Source organism: Rana temporaria, chromosome 4 (genome assembly GCF_905171775.1).
Source record: "Rana temporaria chromosome 4, aRanTem1.1, whole genome shotgun sequence".
Taxonomy (NCBI): domain Eukaryota; kingdom Metazoa; phylum Chordata; class Amphibia; order Anura; family Ranidae; genus Rana; species Rana temporaria.
Window position 1 is genome coordinate 452,531,425 of NC_053492.1, and position 13,610 is coordinate 452,545,034.

The 13,610-nt window shown below is 43.9% G+C and overlaps 1 protein-coding gene across 1 annotated transcript in view; it reads left to right on the forward strand.

Moving 5' to 3' along the window:
- Positions 1-13,610, forward strand: part of MSH2 (mutS homolog 2) — a 199,693-nt gene that overhangs the window by 68,805 nt on the left and 117,278 nt on the right. Inside the window, exon 7 of the mRNA XM_040351583.1 lies at positions 11,949-12,148. Coding sequence (XP_040207517.1) covers positions 11,949-12,148 — 200 coding nt within the window. The remainder of the gene's footprint in view (positions 1-11,948; positions 12,149-13,610) is intronic.

Genomic DNA, 13,610 nt, shown 5'->3' on the forward strand with positions numbered 1-13,610 from the left:
CACTCCTGCTCGCCCCCTCAAGAGGCTTTCTCCACACCAGGGAGAAAGCCTTGCATTACTGTGTGGAGTTGGACAGAAGAACAAGAAGTGAGGATTTCTCAGAAGAAATAAGGACATTTTAAAAGCAAAATGGAAGGATGAGGTAAGTGAAGGAGGACTGCACTAAGGTAAAGGAAGCTATTTAGGGAAACATTTTTTTTCCTTTACAACCCCTTTAAGGCATGATAAAGTATTAATCTCTTTATTTTTACTTTTTTGTTAATTGAATTGTTTTTAGCATATACAAAACCATTTAAATATATGGCAGAGCAAATTGGAGTTATAATATTATAAGCATGAAATAATTATATTCCAAATAGGAGACATACACAATGCTTCTGTATAACTTACAGTATTTTTATTTTTTTTTGTTATTTTTAAACATTAAATGAGAGAACACGTACCGGGTATCCCTTTGCATGTGCTTGCTCCTTGCTGGCCACTGGTTGGCAGACATGAGTTGTACAGTCTGCTGATTGGATGCTTGATCTTGCACATCTAAAGGGATGCCAGAAATCATTCAGATCGCGCAGCGCGACTCGCACATGCGCAGTTGGGAACCCGGGAGTGAAGCAACAAGACTGACCTTCGTGATTCCCTTACCGAAGATGGCGGGGGCAGCATCCGAGAGCGAGTTCGGCTTCGGGTGCCGACATCGCGGGCACGCTGGACAGGTAGGTGTCCTTATTTTAAAAGTCAGCAGCTGCAACATTTGTTTAAAGCGGACCTCCACTTCAAAAACAAAACAGTTGATGGCAGGGAGAGCCAATTGCTGTGAGATGGGATCTATAGACTGATGAAGGCAGGATCAAGATGGCTGCAGCAGATTCAAGGGGTGGAGATGCAAGTTTGCAGGGAGTGGAGCGTTATCAGGGCAGGACTTGCTACTAGGTTTTTTTTTTTTTATTATTCATTTTACAAATAATCGTGATGAAAAATGACTATTGGGGATAGTTGTACTGTCCTGGCATTTTCGGGGCTCAAGAAATGAGAGGGTACATCAGAACTGATCAATATTCAGATCTATACTGTACCATAGTTTGTGGACTCCAACTTTCCTACAGACTAAATAATGTAGATTAATTTCACCAAAAAAAAGTAGCCCAATACAGTTTGACCTAAATAATATGAAAAGATTATTTTAAACATTTTTAACAAACAATTTTTTTTATTTTTACACTTGGCAAAAAATAAAAACCCTGCGGTGTTTAAGGCCCCTTCCACACGGGGCGGATCCGCTGAGCCGGCGGATGACGGATCCCTCTTTGCTCACGGGGAGGGGCTTGTCGAGCGCCGCTGTCTCCTATCAAGAGATCGGACGAAAACTAACAGCATATCCATTTTTCATCAGATCTCATCCGATCCACCATGGACGGATGGTGACGTATCGCCATCCGTCCGATTTTAGCAGAACGGATTTTAGCGGACATGTCACTGCTGACATCCGACGTTCCATAGAGAACCATGGAGCGGCCGTTCAGGTCCGCCGAAAAAACTGACTGGCGGACCTGAACGGTCCTGGCAGTGTGAAAGGGGCCTTAACCCTTTCACGCAGAGCGAACGCATATATGCGTCCTCGGCTTTCGGGGGTTATACCGTGATCATCCCGGTACCGTTTTTTTAGAGCCGGCGATCGGCTATCCAGACATAACAACTGATGCGGCTAAAAGCCGCTCGGTTGTTATGCCGGATGTTATGCCATTATGCCTCTCGCCGCTTTGACCGGGCCTCCCGTCCCACCGGGAGAGCCGATCCCCGTTCCGGCGCCTCCATCGTCCAGGCACACTCTGAAACAAAGCCGTAAACGGCTTTGATTCAGTCTCCGCATTGAAAACACGGAAGCGACTTCCGGGTTTCTTGGCTGCCAATGGCGCCGGATTTAAAAAAGTACACAGAATCGCCGTTTTCGGCGATCTGAATACTTTGAAGTGCAAAGGAGGGATCGGGCTTTTTTTAGACCCCCGATCCCTCCCTAAAGAGTACCTGTCACCACCTATTACTGTCGCAAGGGATGTTTACATTCCTTGTGACAACAATAAAAGTGATCAAAATGTAAAAAAAACCACAATTTAATATTATAAAAATAAAGAAGAAGAAAAAAAAAGTTTTTTTTTTAAAGCGCCCCCCCCCCCCGCGAGCTTGCGCAACAAAGAAAACGCATACGGAAGTTGCGCCTGCATATGTAAACGGTGTTCAAATCACACATGTGAGGTATCGCCGCGATCGTCGGAGCGAGAGCAATAATTCTAGCACTAGACCTCCTCTGTAACTCTAACCTGGTAACCGTAAAAAAAGTTTAAAGCATCGCCTATGGAGATTTTTAGGTACCGTAGTTTGTCGCCATTCCACGAGTGTGTGCAATTATAAAGCGTGACATGCTTGGTATATATTTACTCGGCGTAACATCATCTTTCATATTATGCAAACAAATTGGGCTAACTTTACTTTTTCATTTTTTTTAAATTCATGAAAGTTTTTTTTTTTTTTTCCCAAAAAGTTGCGTTTAAAACACCGCCGCACAAATACCGTGTGACGTAAAATATTGCAACAATCGCCATTTTATTCTCTAGATTCTCTGCTAAAAAATATATATATAATGTTTGGGGGTTCTAAGTAATTTTCTAGAAAAAATACGGATTTTAACTTGTAAACACCAAATGTCAGAAATGGGCGTAGGCATGATAGGCTTAGGCTTAATACCACCAAAAGAAAGCTCTCTTTTGTGTGAGTTTTTTTTTTATTTTTTTTAATTTGGGTACAGTGGTGCATAACCGCAATTGTCATTCAAAGTGTGACGGCGCTGAAAATTGGCCTGGGCAGGAAGGGGGATGAAAGACATGGGTATTGAAGTGGTTAAAATGAATTTTTCCACTTTTTCAGTTAAAAAAAAAAACTGATTAATGAGAAAGGGCCCACACACCATGCGCGCTTGGCTGCAGATAGTGCCTCTGGGGCGCAGCACTTTCCTTTTCCTAAACGCAGATGAACTATCTGCAACTAAACATCGCTAATCGTTATGTTTAAATAACATTATTACTTTGCTTTTTGAGAGTCCAGCTGCTTTTAGAAAAGTCTCTTGAAATATGGACGCCCGTGTGAATGTAGCTTTGAGCTGTACGGGTTTTACACCTGTGTGCTAAAGCCCAAATGATAAGGGCTCATGCACGCAGAACGTTTTTAAAAACGCCTGTGTTTTTCCCTTGTTGAGTCGCATTTTTACATTAGTGCTATTGTGCGTTTTCCCGCTTTTTTTGGTGTTGGGGTTTTTGGGCGTTTTTCTCATTTAAAAACGCTCCCTATATAATAGACGCCTAAGAACATCAAATGTGGCTTGATGCGTTTAGCCGTTTTTTTACATTTTTTTATTGTTTTTACTGCTACTGGAATACCAAGCCCCCAACGGCAGCTGTAAAAACGTCCTGTGTGCATGAGCCCTAAAGAAGAACCATAGATATTTTGAAGGTGAAAAGTTCAATTTATTTTCACACTGGAGATTCCGTTCACCTCTAAAGCCTCGTACACACGATCAGTCCATCTGATGAGAACGTTCTGATGGACCGTTGTCATAGGTTAACCTATGAAGCTGACTGATGGTCCTTCGCGCCTACACACCATCGGTTCAAAAACCGATCGGGTCAGAACGCGGTGACGTAAAACACAACGACGTGCTGAAAAAAACGAAGTTCAATGCTTCCAAGCATGCGTCGACTTGATTCTGAGCATGCGTGGATTTTTAACCGATGGTTGTACCTACGAACGATCGTTTTTTTCCCATCGGTTAGGAATCCATCGGTTACATTTTGAAGCAAGTTGGCTTTTTTTTAAACCTATGGTTAAATAACCTATGGGTCCCACACACGATGGGTTTGGACCGATGAAAACGGTCCATCAGACCGTTGTCCTCTGGTTAACCGATCGTGTGTACGAGGTCTAAGCCCCCCCCTCCTCCTCCTCTGTAACGTCGTTCTTCAAGCTCCTCCATAACGAGGGAAGATGAGTGTGAAGTCGGCTCCTCTTCATTATAAAGTGAGCGGATTGTGTTGCTCTGGATTGTGTTCTTTGTGGAAGTGTTAGTGTGACGGTTGGCTCCAGCCCGACTCCTCACTAGAAATCCAGTCAGTGTTGTGACTGCAGCAATCTCCCCTCCGCTATCTCTGCATTGCAGTGTGTTTAGGATGTAAAGATAAATGACATCGCTGGCTGTTTCCACGCTCGGTATTAGGTTGGTGTCTTACCGGCTCACACACTGTGGGATGGATCTGTCTAGAAGCATGAACCTGGGGTACAAACCAAAGCCTTGTTTACCCCCCCCCTTTTTTTTTTTTTTGCCTGGAAAGCACAGAAAGAAGAGAATGTTTTGTAGATTGGATTTGTGGCTTTTAGCCGGCTAACATTTCATAGCAGCGATTACCGTTCACAAAATAACCTAAAAGTAAACTGTTCTCCAGACTTATGGGGGCGCTCATGTAGGGCCGAAACAACTAAGCGATTAATTTCATAATCGATTACTGTTTTCATAATCGATTAATTGGCCAGTAACGTAATGGGGTTAAAAAAAATATCCCTTTTAGGCTTCATTTTCATGGACAGTTTTACAGCCACTTTTTTTTAGCCTTTTTACAGCTTAAAAACGCCTGTCCATGTTTTAATTTATATTTTTTTATTGCGCTGGAACTCAAAAACGCAGCGGTAAAGTTTTTGCGAGTTTTTGAGCGTTTTTTAACGTCTGCCATTTTTACAGCTTTAAGGCTGGAGCTTCAGAACGCACTGTTCCTGTGTTTTTCTTTTTTTTTTTTTTTTTTTTGCAGCTTAAAAACAGCTCAGCCATCTACAGCTCAAAAACTTCATGGTGGTCATAAGGCCATAGACTAACATGGAGAGCTGTTTTTAAGCTGCAAAAAAACGCTCAGAAAAGTGGCTGTAAAAACGTCCATGGAAATGAAGCCTTAGGATTCATTTCCACTGGCGTTTTTACAGCCACTTTTCTGAGCGCTTTTTTGCAGCTTAAAAACGCCTGTCCATGTTATTCTATGGCATCATGCCCACATAGGCGTTTTTGAGCTGTAAAAAAAAACGCTGGACCAGGGCGTTCTGTGGCTCCAGCAATAGAGCTGTAAAAACGCCAGACATTAAACGCGCAAAAAACGATACCGCAGCGTTTTTGAGCTCCAGCTCACAAAAAAACTAAAAAAAATATTTTTTTGTTTACAAAATAAACATGGACAGGCGTTTTTAAGCTGTAAAAAAGGCAAAAAAAAGTGGCTGTAAAAACATCCATGGAAATGAAGCCTTATAGTACAAAAAGAGCAAATCGCTACTGTAAATATTACTTTCCCACAGTAAATAACCCCTAACAGTAGCGATTATTTGCTCTTGTTTTTTTTTTTTTTACTCATTTTAGTTTTTTTACCCCATTATGTTACTAAACATCTCAGGGGTCTAACCAGGCCTAAGATGTCTTCAGCACTTGGAGAAATGTTCCCACTCACCTCATGGAAACGCTTGCATCAAGCATGCCGAAACGAATTTTTGAAATGATCAACAATAACGGCAGAGAAAATGTTTAGATAATATTAATCTATGTAACAGTATAGATAGTTACTTCCTTTACAGATATATGTAGCTTAAGTATGAAAAAAATACATAAAATAAAGAATTTGAAAAAAAAAAAAACTAACGGCGGATCTACTCATTACTGAGTTCATGTTTGGAAGTTGGATTTCTGTTTTGTTTTGTTTTTTTGGAGGTGTGGTCCTAAACTTTTGATCAGCTGAAAAACAGCCTGTTTCAGTTTATTCGTTATTTTTAATTAAATGCCAAAAAATGTTTTGTTTCACTCATTTCTTCTTGTTGCATGTTGAAGCTCTACTTGGAACCTTGTTAAGATCCAACAATGTAAAATATGTTTTTTTGCCATTTTTTCAAGTGACCTTAAACTTTTGATCAGGACTGTATCTGGTTTGCATTGCGTCCCTGGGTCTCTTGCACACTGCAGTTTTGAAAAAGCTTAAAGGGGTTGTAAAGACAAAAATATTTTCCTCTTAAAGTCTGACATAAAGTAAAAAGTAATGTTTTGCATTATAACCAGTTTGATACCTGTTGAAATTGAGCTGTTTTATTCACCTCCGTCACTCGTGAATCGTTATTCTCACTGACTTCCTGGTTTGCGGTGCGCATTCATTCTTGCTACATCACAGCCTAGAGGGAACTACATTTCCCATTAGGCTTAGCCTCCATGCCTGTGAGGGATAAGAGAGCATCTTCACGCAGGGCTGTAGTCATAGGGAGGGGGTGAGCACATTCTGCTTTCCACCATGCAAAACGGCTCAGATGCTGGTGGAAAGCAAGAAGAGGAGAGACAGGAAATGGCATTTTCAAACCTGGATTACTCTATTTTGGAGGTCAAAAGGAAAAACGAGGTAAGTAATATTTAAATGCTCCTTTAATCATGTTGTAATGTGCCTATACACACAGGCCCGTAAACAAGCGCTGTGCATTCTGCTTTTCTGGTCAGTATTTACACCTCATGCACGCAAATGCTCATTTACATATTGTGTAGAAAGAGAACACATGTAAATATGCGCAAATATATACCAAAAAAGTCTGAAAAAGTAGATACTCAGAGGAGTATCGTGTACAAGAGGCCTTATTGTGTTAGGGATTGCTGTGGGTCACTTTATTGTTGGTGCAGATAAATGACGGCTAAAGAAACTCTATACTGGTGTTTATTGAACGATAAAGGCACCTGATTTGTGCCTGTAATGTAACATAAAACATGGTATTAAACCAAAAACCAAACAATTTCATTTTAGATTGTCAATGATTCGAATGATTTTTTATTTTATTTTTTCCACCTGTCTCCACCTGGTGATCTGACCAGTAACACGGCTCCTGTATTAGATTGCCTCCACGCTGGATGAAGGCAAACCCTTTGGACAGCTGCATTGTCAGTCTGGGGGGAGGGGGGAGTGTTGGATGTACTAGCACACTCATGTCAAACACAAGGCCCGCAGACCGGATGCGGCCCTCCAAGCCTGGTCATGTGGCCCCTTACACCAGGTTTGAAGCTACATTGTGCTGGAACTTTAGTCCACCACCTTGAGCACTCTCCTTCTGCTCCAGCTCCCCGCTGTCACTTGTAAACACTGAAGCCTTCTGTGTTTACAAGGGCCAAGTTATCTGGAACTAACAGATCCCTGCAAGCACTCATGGCAGGACATGGTGGGGACAGATCTCCAGAATCTGAGAGGGAAAATGATCTCCCTCCAAGGTGAGGCAGAGGGGTCCACAAATGGAGGTACTAGAGCCAGGTTAGGTAGAAAAAAGCGATAATGAAACTTGGGGTTGGGGGTTCCACATAGTGCACCCCCAAACCCTGCCCTCTGTAAATGGCGCACCCCTGCCCTCTGTAAATGGCGCACCCCTGCCCTCTGTAAATGGCGCACCCCTGCCCTCTGTAAATGGCGCACCCCTGCCCTCTGTAAATGGCGCACCCCTGCCCTCTGTAAATGGCGCACCCCTGCCCTCTGTAAATGGCGCACCCCTGCCCTCTGTAAATGGCGCACCCCTGCCCTCTGTAAATGGCGCACCCCTGCCCTCTGTAAATGGCGCACCCCTGTAAATGGCGCACCCCTGTAAATGGCGCACCCCTGCCCTCTGTAAATGGCGCCCCCCCTGCCCTCTGTAAATGGCGCCCCCCCTGCCCTCTGTAAATGGCGCCCCCCTGCCCTCTGTAAATGGCGCCCCCCTGCCCTCTGTAAATGGCGCCCCCCCCCTGCCCTCTGTAAATGGCGCCCCCCCCTGCCCTCTGTAAAAGGCGCCCCCCCCTGCCCTCTGTAAAAGGCGCCCCCCCCTGCCCTCTGTAAAAGGCGCCCCCCCCTGCCCTCTGTAAAAGGCGCCCCCCCTGCCCTCTGTAAAAGGCGCCCCCCCCCTGCCCTCTGTAAAAGGCGCCCCCCCTGCCCTCTGTAAAAGGCGCCCCCCCCCTGCCCTCTGTAAAAGGCGCCCCCCCTGCCCTCTGTAAAAGGCGCCCCCCCTGCCCTCTGTAAAAGGCGCCCCCCCCTGCCCTCTGTAAAAGGCGCCCCCCCTGCCCTCTGTAAAAGGCGCCCCCCCTGCCCTCTGTAAAAGGCGCCCCCCCTGCCCTCTGTAAATTGGCGCCCCCCTGCCCTCTGTAAATTGGCGCCCCCCTGCCCTCTGTAAATTGGCGCCCCCCTGCCCTCTGTAAATTGGCGCCCCCCTGCCCTCTGTAAATTGGCGCACCCCTGCCCTCTGTAAATTGGCGCACCCCTGCCCTCTGTAAATGGCGCACACACCTGCCCTCTGTAAATGGCGCACCCCAGATTCAATCGGCCCTTTGAGGGTAACCATACTGCTAATGCAGCCCACAATGAAATTTAGTTTGACCCTGTACTAGCAGATTTAAATGCAGTAACAAATTGAAACTCCAGCTCACACTTTAACCACTTGCAGACCGCGCTATAGCCAAATGATGGCTACAATCCGGCCGGCAGGTTCTGGGATGACATGACATCCTCTTGTGATTGCACCCGTTGCCACTATTACACAGCTGATCACAGATCGGGGTAAATGGCCAATAACAGCGGCCTTTTACCACATGATCAGCGTTGTCTAATCACAGCTGATCGCGATGTAAACACAAGTCGGTTATTGGCGTTCCTTTCCTCGCGCTGACAACGTGAAGAGAGGAGAGTGCCGATAACCGGCTTGGGTTAAAGTGAATGTAAACCTGATTCATGAAATCTGACCTAGGAACGTATATCTGTAGTGTTTACTTATCTCTCTCCAAAGCCCAAAGTCAAGTGTCTGCTGCTCCATTCCTCTGTTATCAGCATGATAACTTCTGACAAGTTCTCTGAGATGGGAGATAAAAGCAGCTGGAAATTTGTGTGTGTGGGGGTGCTATAAATTGGCAGAGAGCTGGTCTATTCATAGCACAGTTCCAAGTTTTTCTTCTAAATACAAAAAAGGTAGCGCTAAAAATAAATGATATGAAAAAACTGATTATCTATATTAAACACCAATATGACAGTGTGAACAAATGTAAGTCCATATGGTTCTCATAAGCCAAACATGAATAACCGGTGGATGATGATACGAAGACACTGATTGTCTATGTCCAACACCAATGAGACTATGTATAAAGGTATAAGTCCATATGGATGAACGAAAACTGGATAAATGAAAAGACCAATTCCGACAACGGTGAAAAAAACCCACGGAGATTCTTAGTAGACTAGATATGTAGTGATAACACCCACCACCAGAAGGGGAGGCTTACCAGATATAATGAGCCCGAATGAGCGTACGCTCAAAGGGTCAATAAAGCTGTAGAAATGTAGATGGGAAGATGTACCGGCAAACACCAAAATTTGCGATCAACAGGAAACAATGAAGTCTTCACTTTGATAACAGATGAAGGAGGTGTCAACACTTGGGAGATGACTCATGTAAGATGGAAAACATACCCAGGGTACATGGAGGAAATGAAAGGCACACAGTGTGATTCCGTATAAACATGGAAAGTTTAATAACGGTTAAAAACACTTACAGTTGGTAGGATAAAAAAGGACATCAATGTTGAAATGTGCATGGCAGCAGTAGAGTCCCGACACGTTTCGCAACAACTTGCATTGTCTGGGGTAAGACTCTACTGTTGCCACCATGCTTAAATTGGTGTTTGATATAGATAATCAGTTTTTTCATATCATTTATTTTTAGCGCTACATTTTTTGTATTTTGTTTTTTGCTTTCCTTCACTCACTGGATTGTATGTAGCTGCTCATCACTACGATAGCACAGATTTATTTTGTTTTTCTTCTGCCTATGTGGAGAGGGGTTTGTGCCTTTCCTCCAATCAGAAACAGACTGGGGGGGTGGGGTCCTTTAGGCTGAACTTAGTGGAGGCATTGCATCCACTTTAAAGGGACATCTACACGGATTAGATTATCAGAGCACTAATCATCGGTCCCACCAGCGCTTCCTCATCGGCGCACATCGGTGAAGGAGAAATATTTCTTGTTTTTTTTATAACATGGGCGAACTCTGCTATGAAAAAGATTGGAGGAACTGAATTTATTCTCTCTTGAGAAGAGGAGAATAAGGGGGGATATGATCAACATGTACAAATATATAAGGGGTCCATATAGTGAACTTGGTGTTGAATTATTCACTTTACGGTCAACACAAAGGACAAGGGGGCACTCTTTACGTCTAGAGCAAAAGAGACTTCATCTCCAAATACGGAAAGGTTTCTTCACAGTAAGGGCTGTGAAAATGTGGAACAGACTCCCTCCAGAGGTGGTTCTGGCCAGCTCAGTAGATTGTTTTAAGAAAGGTCTGAATACTTTCCTTAATGTACAGAATATAACTGAGTACTAAGATTTGTAGGTAAAAGTTGATGCAGGGAGCTCCGATGGCCTCTCGGGCTCGGGGGGGGATTAGGAAGGAATTTTTTTCCCCTGCTGTAGCAAATTGGATCTCATGCTCTGCTGGGGGTTTTCACCTTCCTCTGGATCAACTGTAGGTGTAGAATTGGGTATATGGAATTGTACGATTAAAAAAAATTTTTTTTTTCATGGTTGAACTAGATGGACTTGTGTCTCTTTCAACCAACTAACTATGTAATTATTATTATTCAGGATTTATATAGTGCCAACAGTTTGCGCAGTGCTTTACAACATCGGGGAAGACAGTACAATTACAATACAGAAGGAATCAGAGGGCCTGTGCTCGTTAGAGCTTACTATGTAACATAATCGCACACACTTCATGGTATCCCATAGTACATTGTTCACGGTCTGTGTGGCCAGTTGCCAGATCCAGGTGCTGCTCAATTCGATAAACGTTTTCTCCTAGCGGTATGAGGGTTCATTCACATCCGATGCGTTGGCCTGTTCTGGGCAGTTTTGCCCAAAGCATAGACAAGGCAAAAAAGCTTGTTCCATATCATGACCATTTCTTATAGCACAGCGTGGTAGCACACGATCCATTGCACCGCTCTGTGGCCAATAGAACTGAATAAAATGTGACATTTCAATAAAGTTGGTGTGATATATAGATTTATTGCACATCGGCAGTCATGCGGTTGAGCACGCTGCAGGTGTGAAGGATTTTCCTAGGTCATTGCCTGCAATGTAGGGCTGCAACTAACGATTATTTTCATAATCAATTAGTTGGTCGATTTATTGTTTCGATTAATCGGATAATCTTAAAGTGTGGTGTACAATTTAGTTAATATGTAAATATAAAAAAAGCAATTAATTCTTAAATATCTATACGCAGTGGTAAATATAAATAACCAACTACAGTAATTGTAACGCCTTCTATTACCTCCACTTTCTCTGGGTTCAGATGCTGATCCTCCCTGCACAGAGTCTTTAAAGTGATTTTTTTTTTTTTTTTAATTAAACAAACTTGTCCTATTACCTGCTCTGTGTAATGGTTTTGCACAGAGCAGCCCAGATCCTCCACTTCGGGGGTCCCTCATCGATGCTTCTGGCTCCTCCTGCCTTCAGAGTGCCTCAATAGCAAGCTGCAAAGTGTATTATAGAGCGCCCGCTATAGCAAGGTAAAAAAAACTTCTGCCTTTAGAACCACTCACTTCCTGCCCAGGACTACATGTCCCATGAGGCATTGCTCCTCACACTTTCGCATTCACAAATTATCAGGCACTTGGTGACATGTATGGATGGTGTACTGAGCTGTAGGTGTGCTGCACTGTATTTCCTGATATGTAAACAAATAATGCATTCTATATGCAGGCCAACTAATCAACTGGCCGATTAATCGATTATGAAAATAGTTGACAACTATTTTCTTAATCGATTAGTTGTCGATTAATCGATTAGTTTCGGCCCTACTTCAATGCACTAATAGAAGTTTCTGTTCTTCAGACTGAACTTGGTGGAGGCGTTTGTGACCGATGTGGAGCTCAGGCAGAGTCTTCAGGAAGATCTTCTACGTCGTTTTCCAGATTTTAACCGGCTGGCGAAGAAATTCCAGAGGCAGACTGCAAACCTGCAAGATTGCTACAGGCTGTACCAGGCGGTGAACCAGCTGCCCAATGTGGTACAGACCCTGGAGAAATATGAAGGTCAGTGTCGCTACTTTCAATGAATGTGTTTGATTTGTATTGCTGGGGATTGCAGTGCACCAGATTAGAACATTGGGGTAGTGGAAAAGGGTAGGTAGTCTGCACAGCCCAACACCAGTTAAAGCGGTTGTATACCCTGTGCATGTGCGCGGGAGACTTCAATTCGGCAAGGTCCGGCGGCTGCCGGTCATTTAGCCGAGGATCCCTGCTACGCATGCGCCGCTACAATCAGCGGCACATTGCGAGGGAAATATCTCCTAAACCGTACAGGTTTAGGAGATATTCTTTATACCTACAGGTAAGCCTTATTATAGGCTTACCTGTAGGTAAAAGTAAAAAAAGTGAGTTTACAACCACTTTAAGTATAAGTTATAATGGCAAAGGTCGTTTTGCATACTAGAACATCTTCAGCTGATCAGTTGGTTTTAAAGTGGTTGTAAAGCCTCAACGTTTTTCACCTTCATCCATTCTATGAAGAGTAGGGGCTTGGAGTTCCGGCAGGGGACCTCAGAAGAGGAGGATCGGGGCTGCTCTGTGCAAAACCACTGCACAGAGCAGGTAATTAACATGTTTATCAGGGTGGATAAAAATCTTTATTTTTTAATAAAATGGTTTTGGAGTAAAAATATATCTAAAGCTAGTAGGGTTGCACTGATACCGATTACGGATACTTTTTTTTTAACGTTATGACAGTTTTCAAAGCACAATTTTGTAAGTAATTTTCCTCCTTCACTGATGTGTGCTGATGAGGCTGCACTGAGGGGGCACTGAAAAGGAGGCACTAGGCACTGATATGCGGCGCTGGTGGGCAATTGCTGGTGTAATAAATTTTGAGAGTGAGGCAATAATAATAATTCAAACGACTTGGAAAGGAAGGATGTTGCAATGCTAGTAGTAGCTTAGTACAAATGCTATGATGCCCATCTTGGTATACACCCTGCACTCGGCCGCAGTAAGCCTAAAGTCAGAAGGCAGCAGCGGACATCTTTTTACCCCCAGCCCATAGAGTTGGTGAACTCTATGGGCTGGGTGTTACAAGACCTCTGCTGCAGGCTTACTGCGGTTGAGTGCAGGGTGTACCAAGATGGGCGTTGCGGTGTTTAGCCTCTGACGGAGACACAGAACGTCGCTTCCATTACTGAGCCTAGGTTCACACTGCTGCGAATTCAAAATCGCGGTAAAATGTGCGATTTTGCCGCGATTTCGGCTGCAATTTAATGTAAATCGCGGCCCGAAATCGCAAAAAGTAGTACAGGAACTACTTTTTGAAATCGCAGATGCGGCGTCGCACTGATTAGGACAGTGCTATTGCCGACAATTGCCGCCGATTTGAGATGCGATTTGACATGTCAAATCGCATCTCAAATCGTACCCAGTGTGAACCAGGGCTTAATGTGACTGATTTTGACGGAACATGCCGCTGCGCCCCGCACCCCTGCCCTCCTGCCAGCTTACCGTCCAC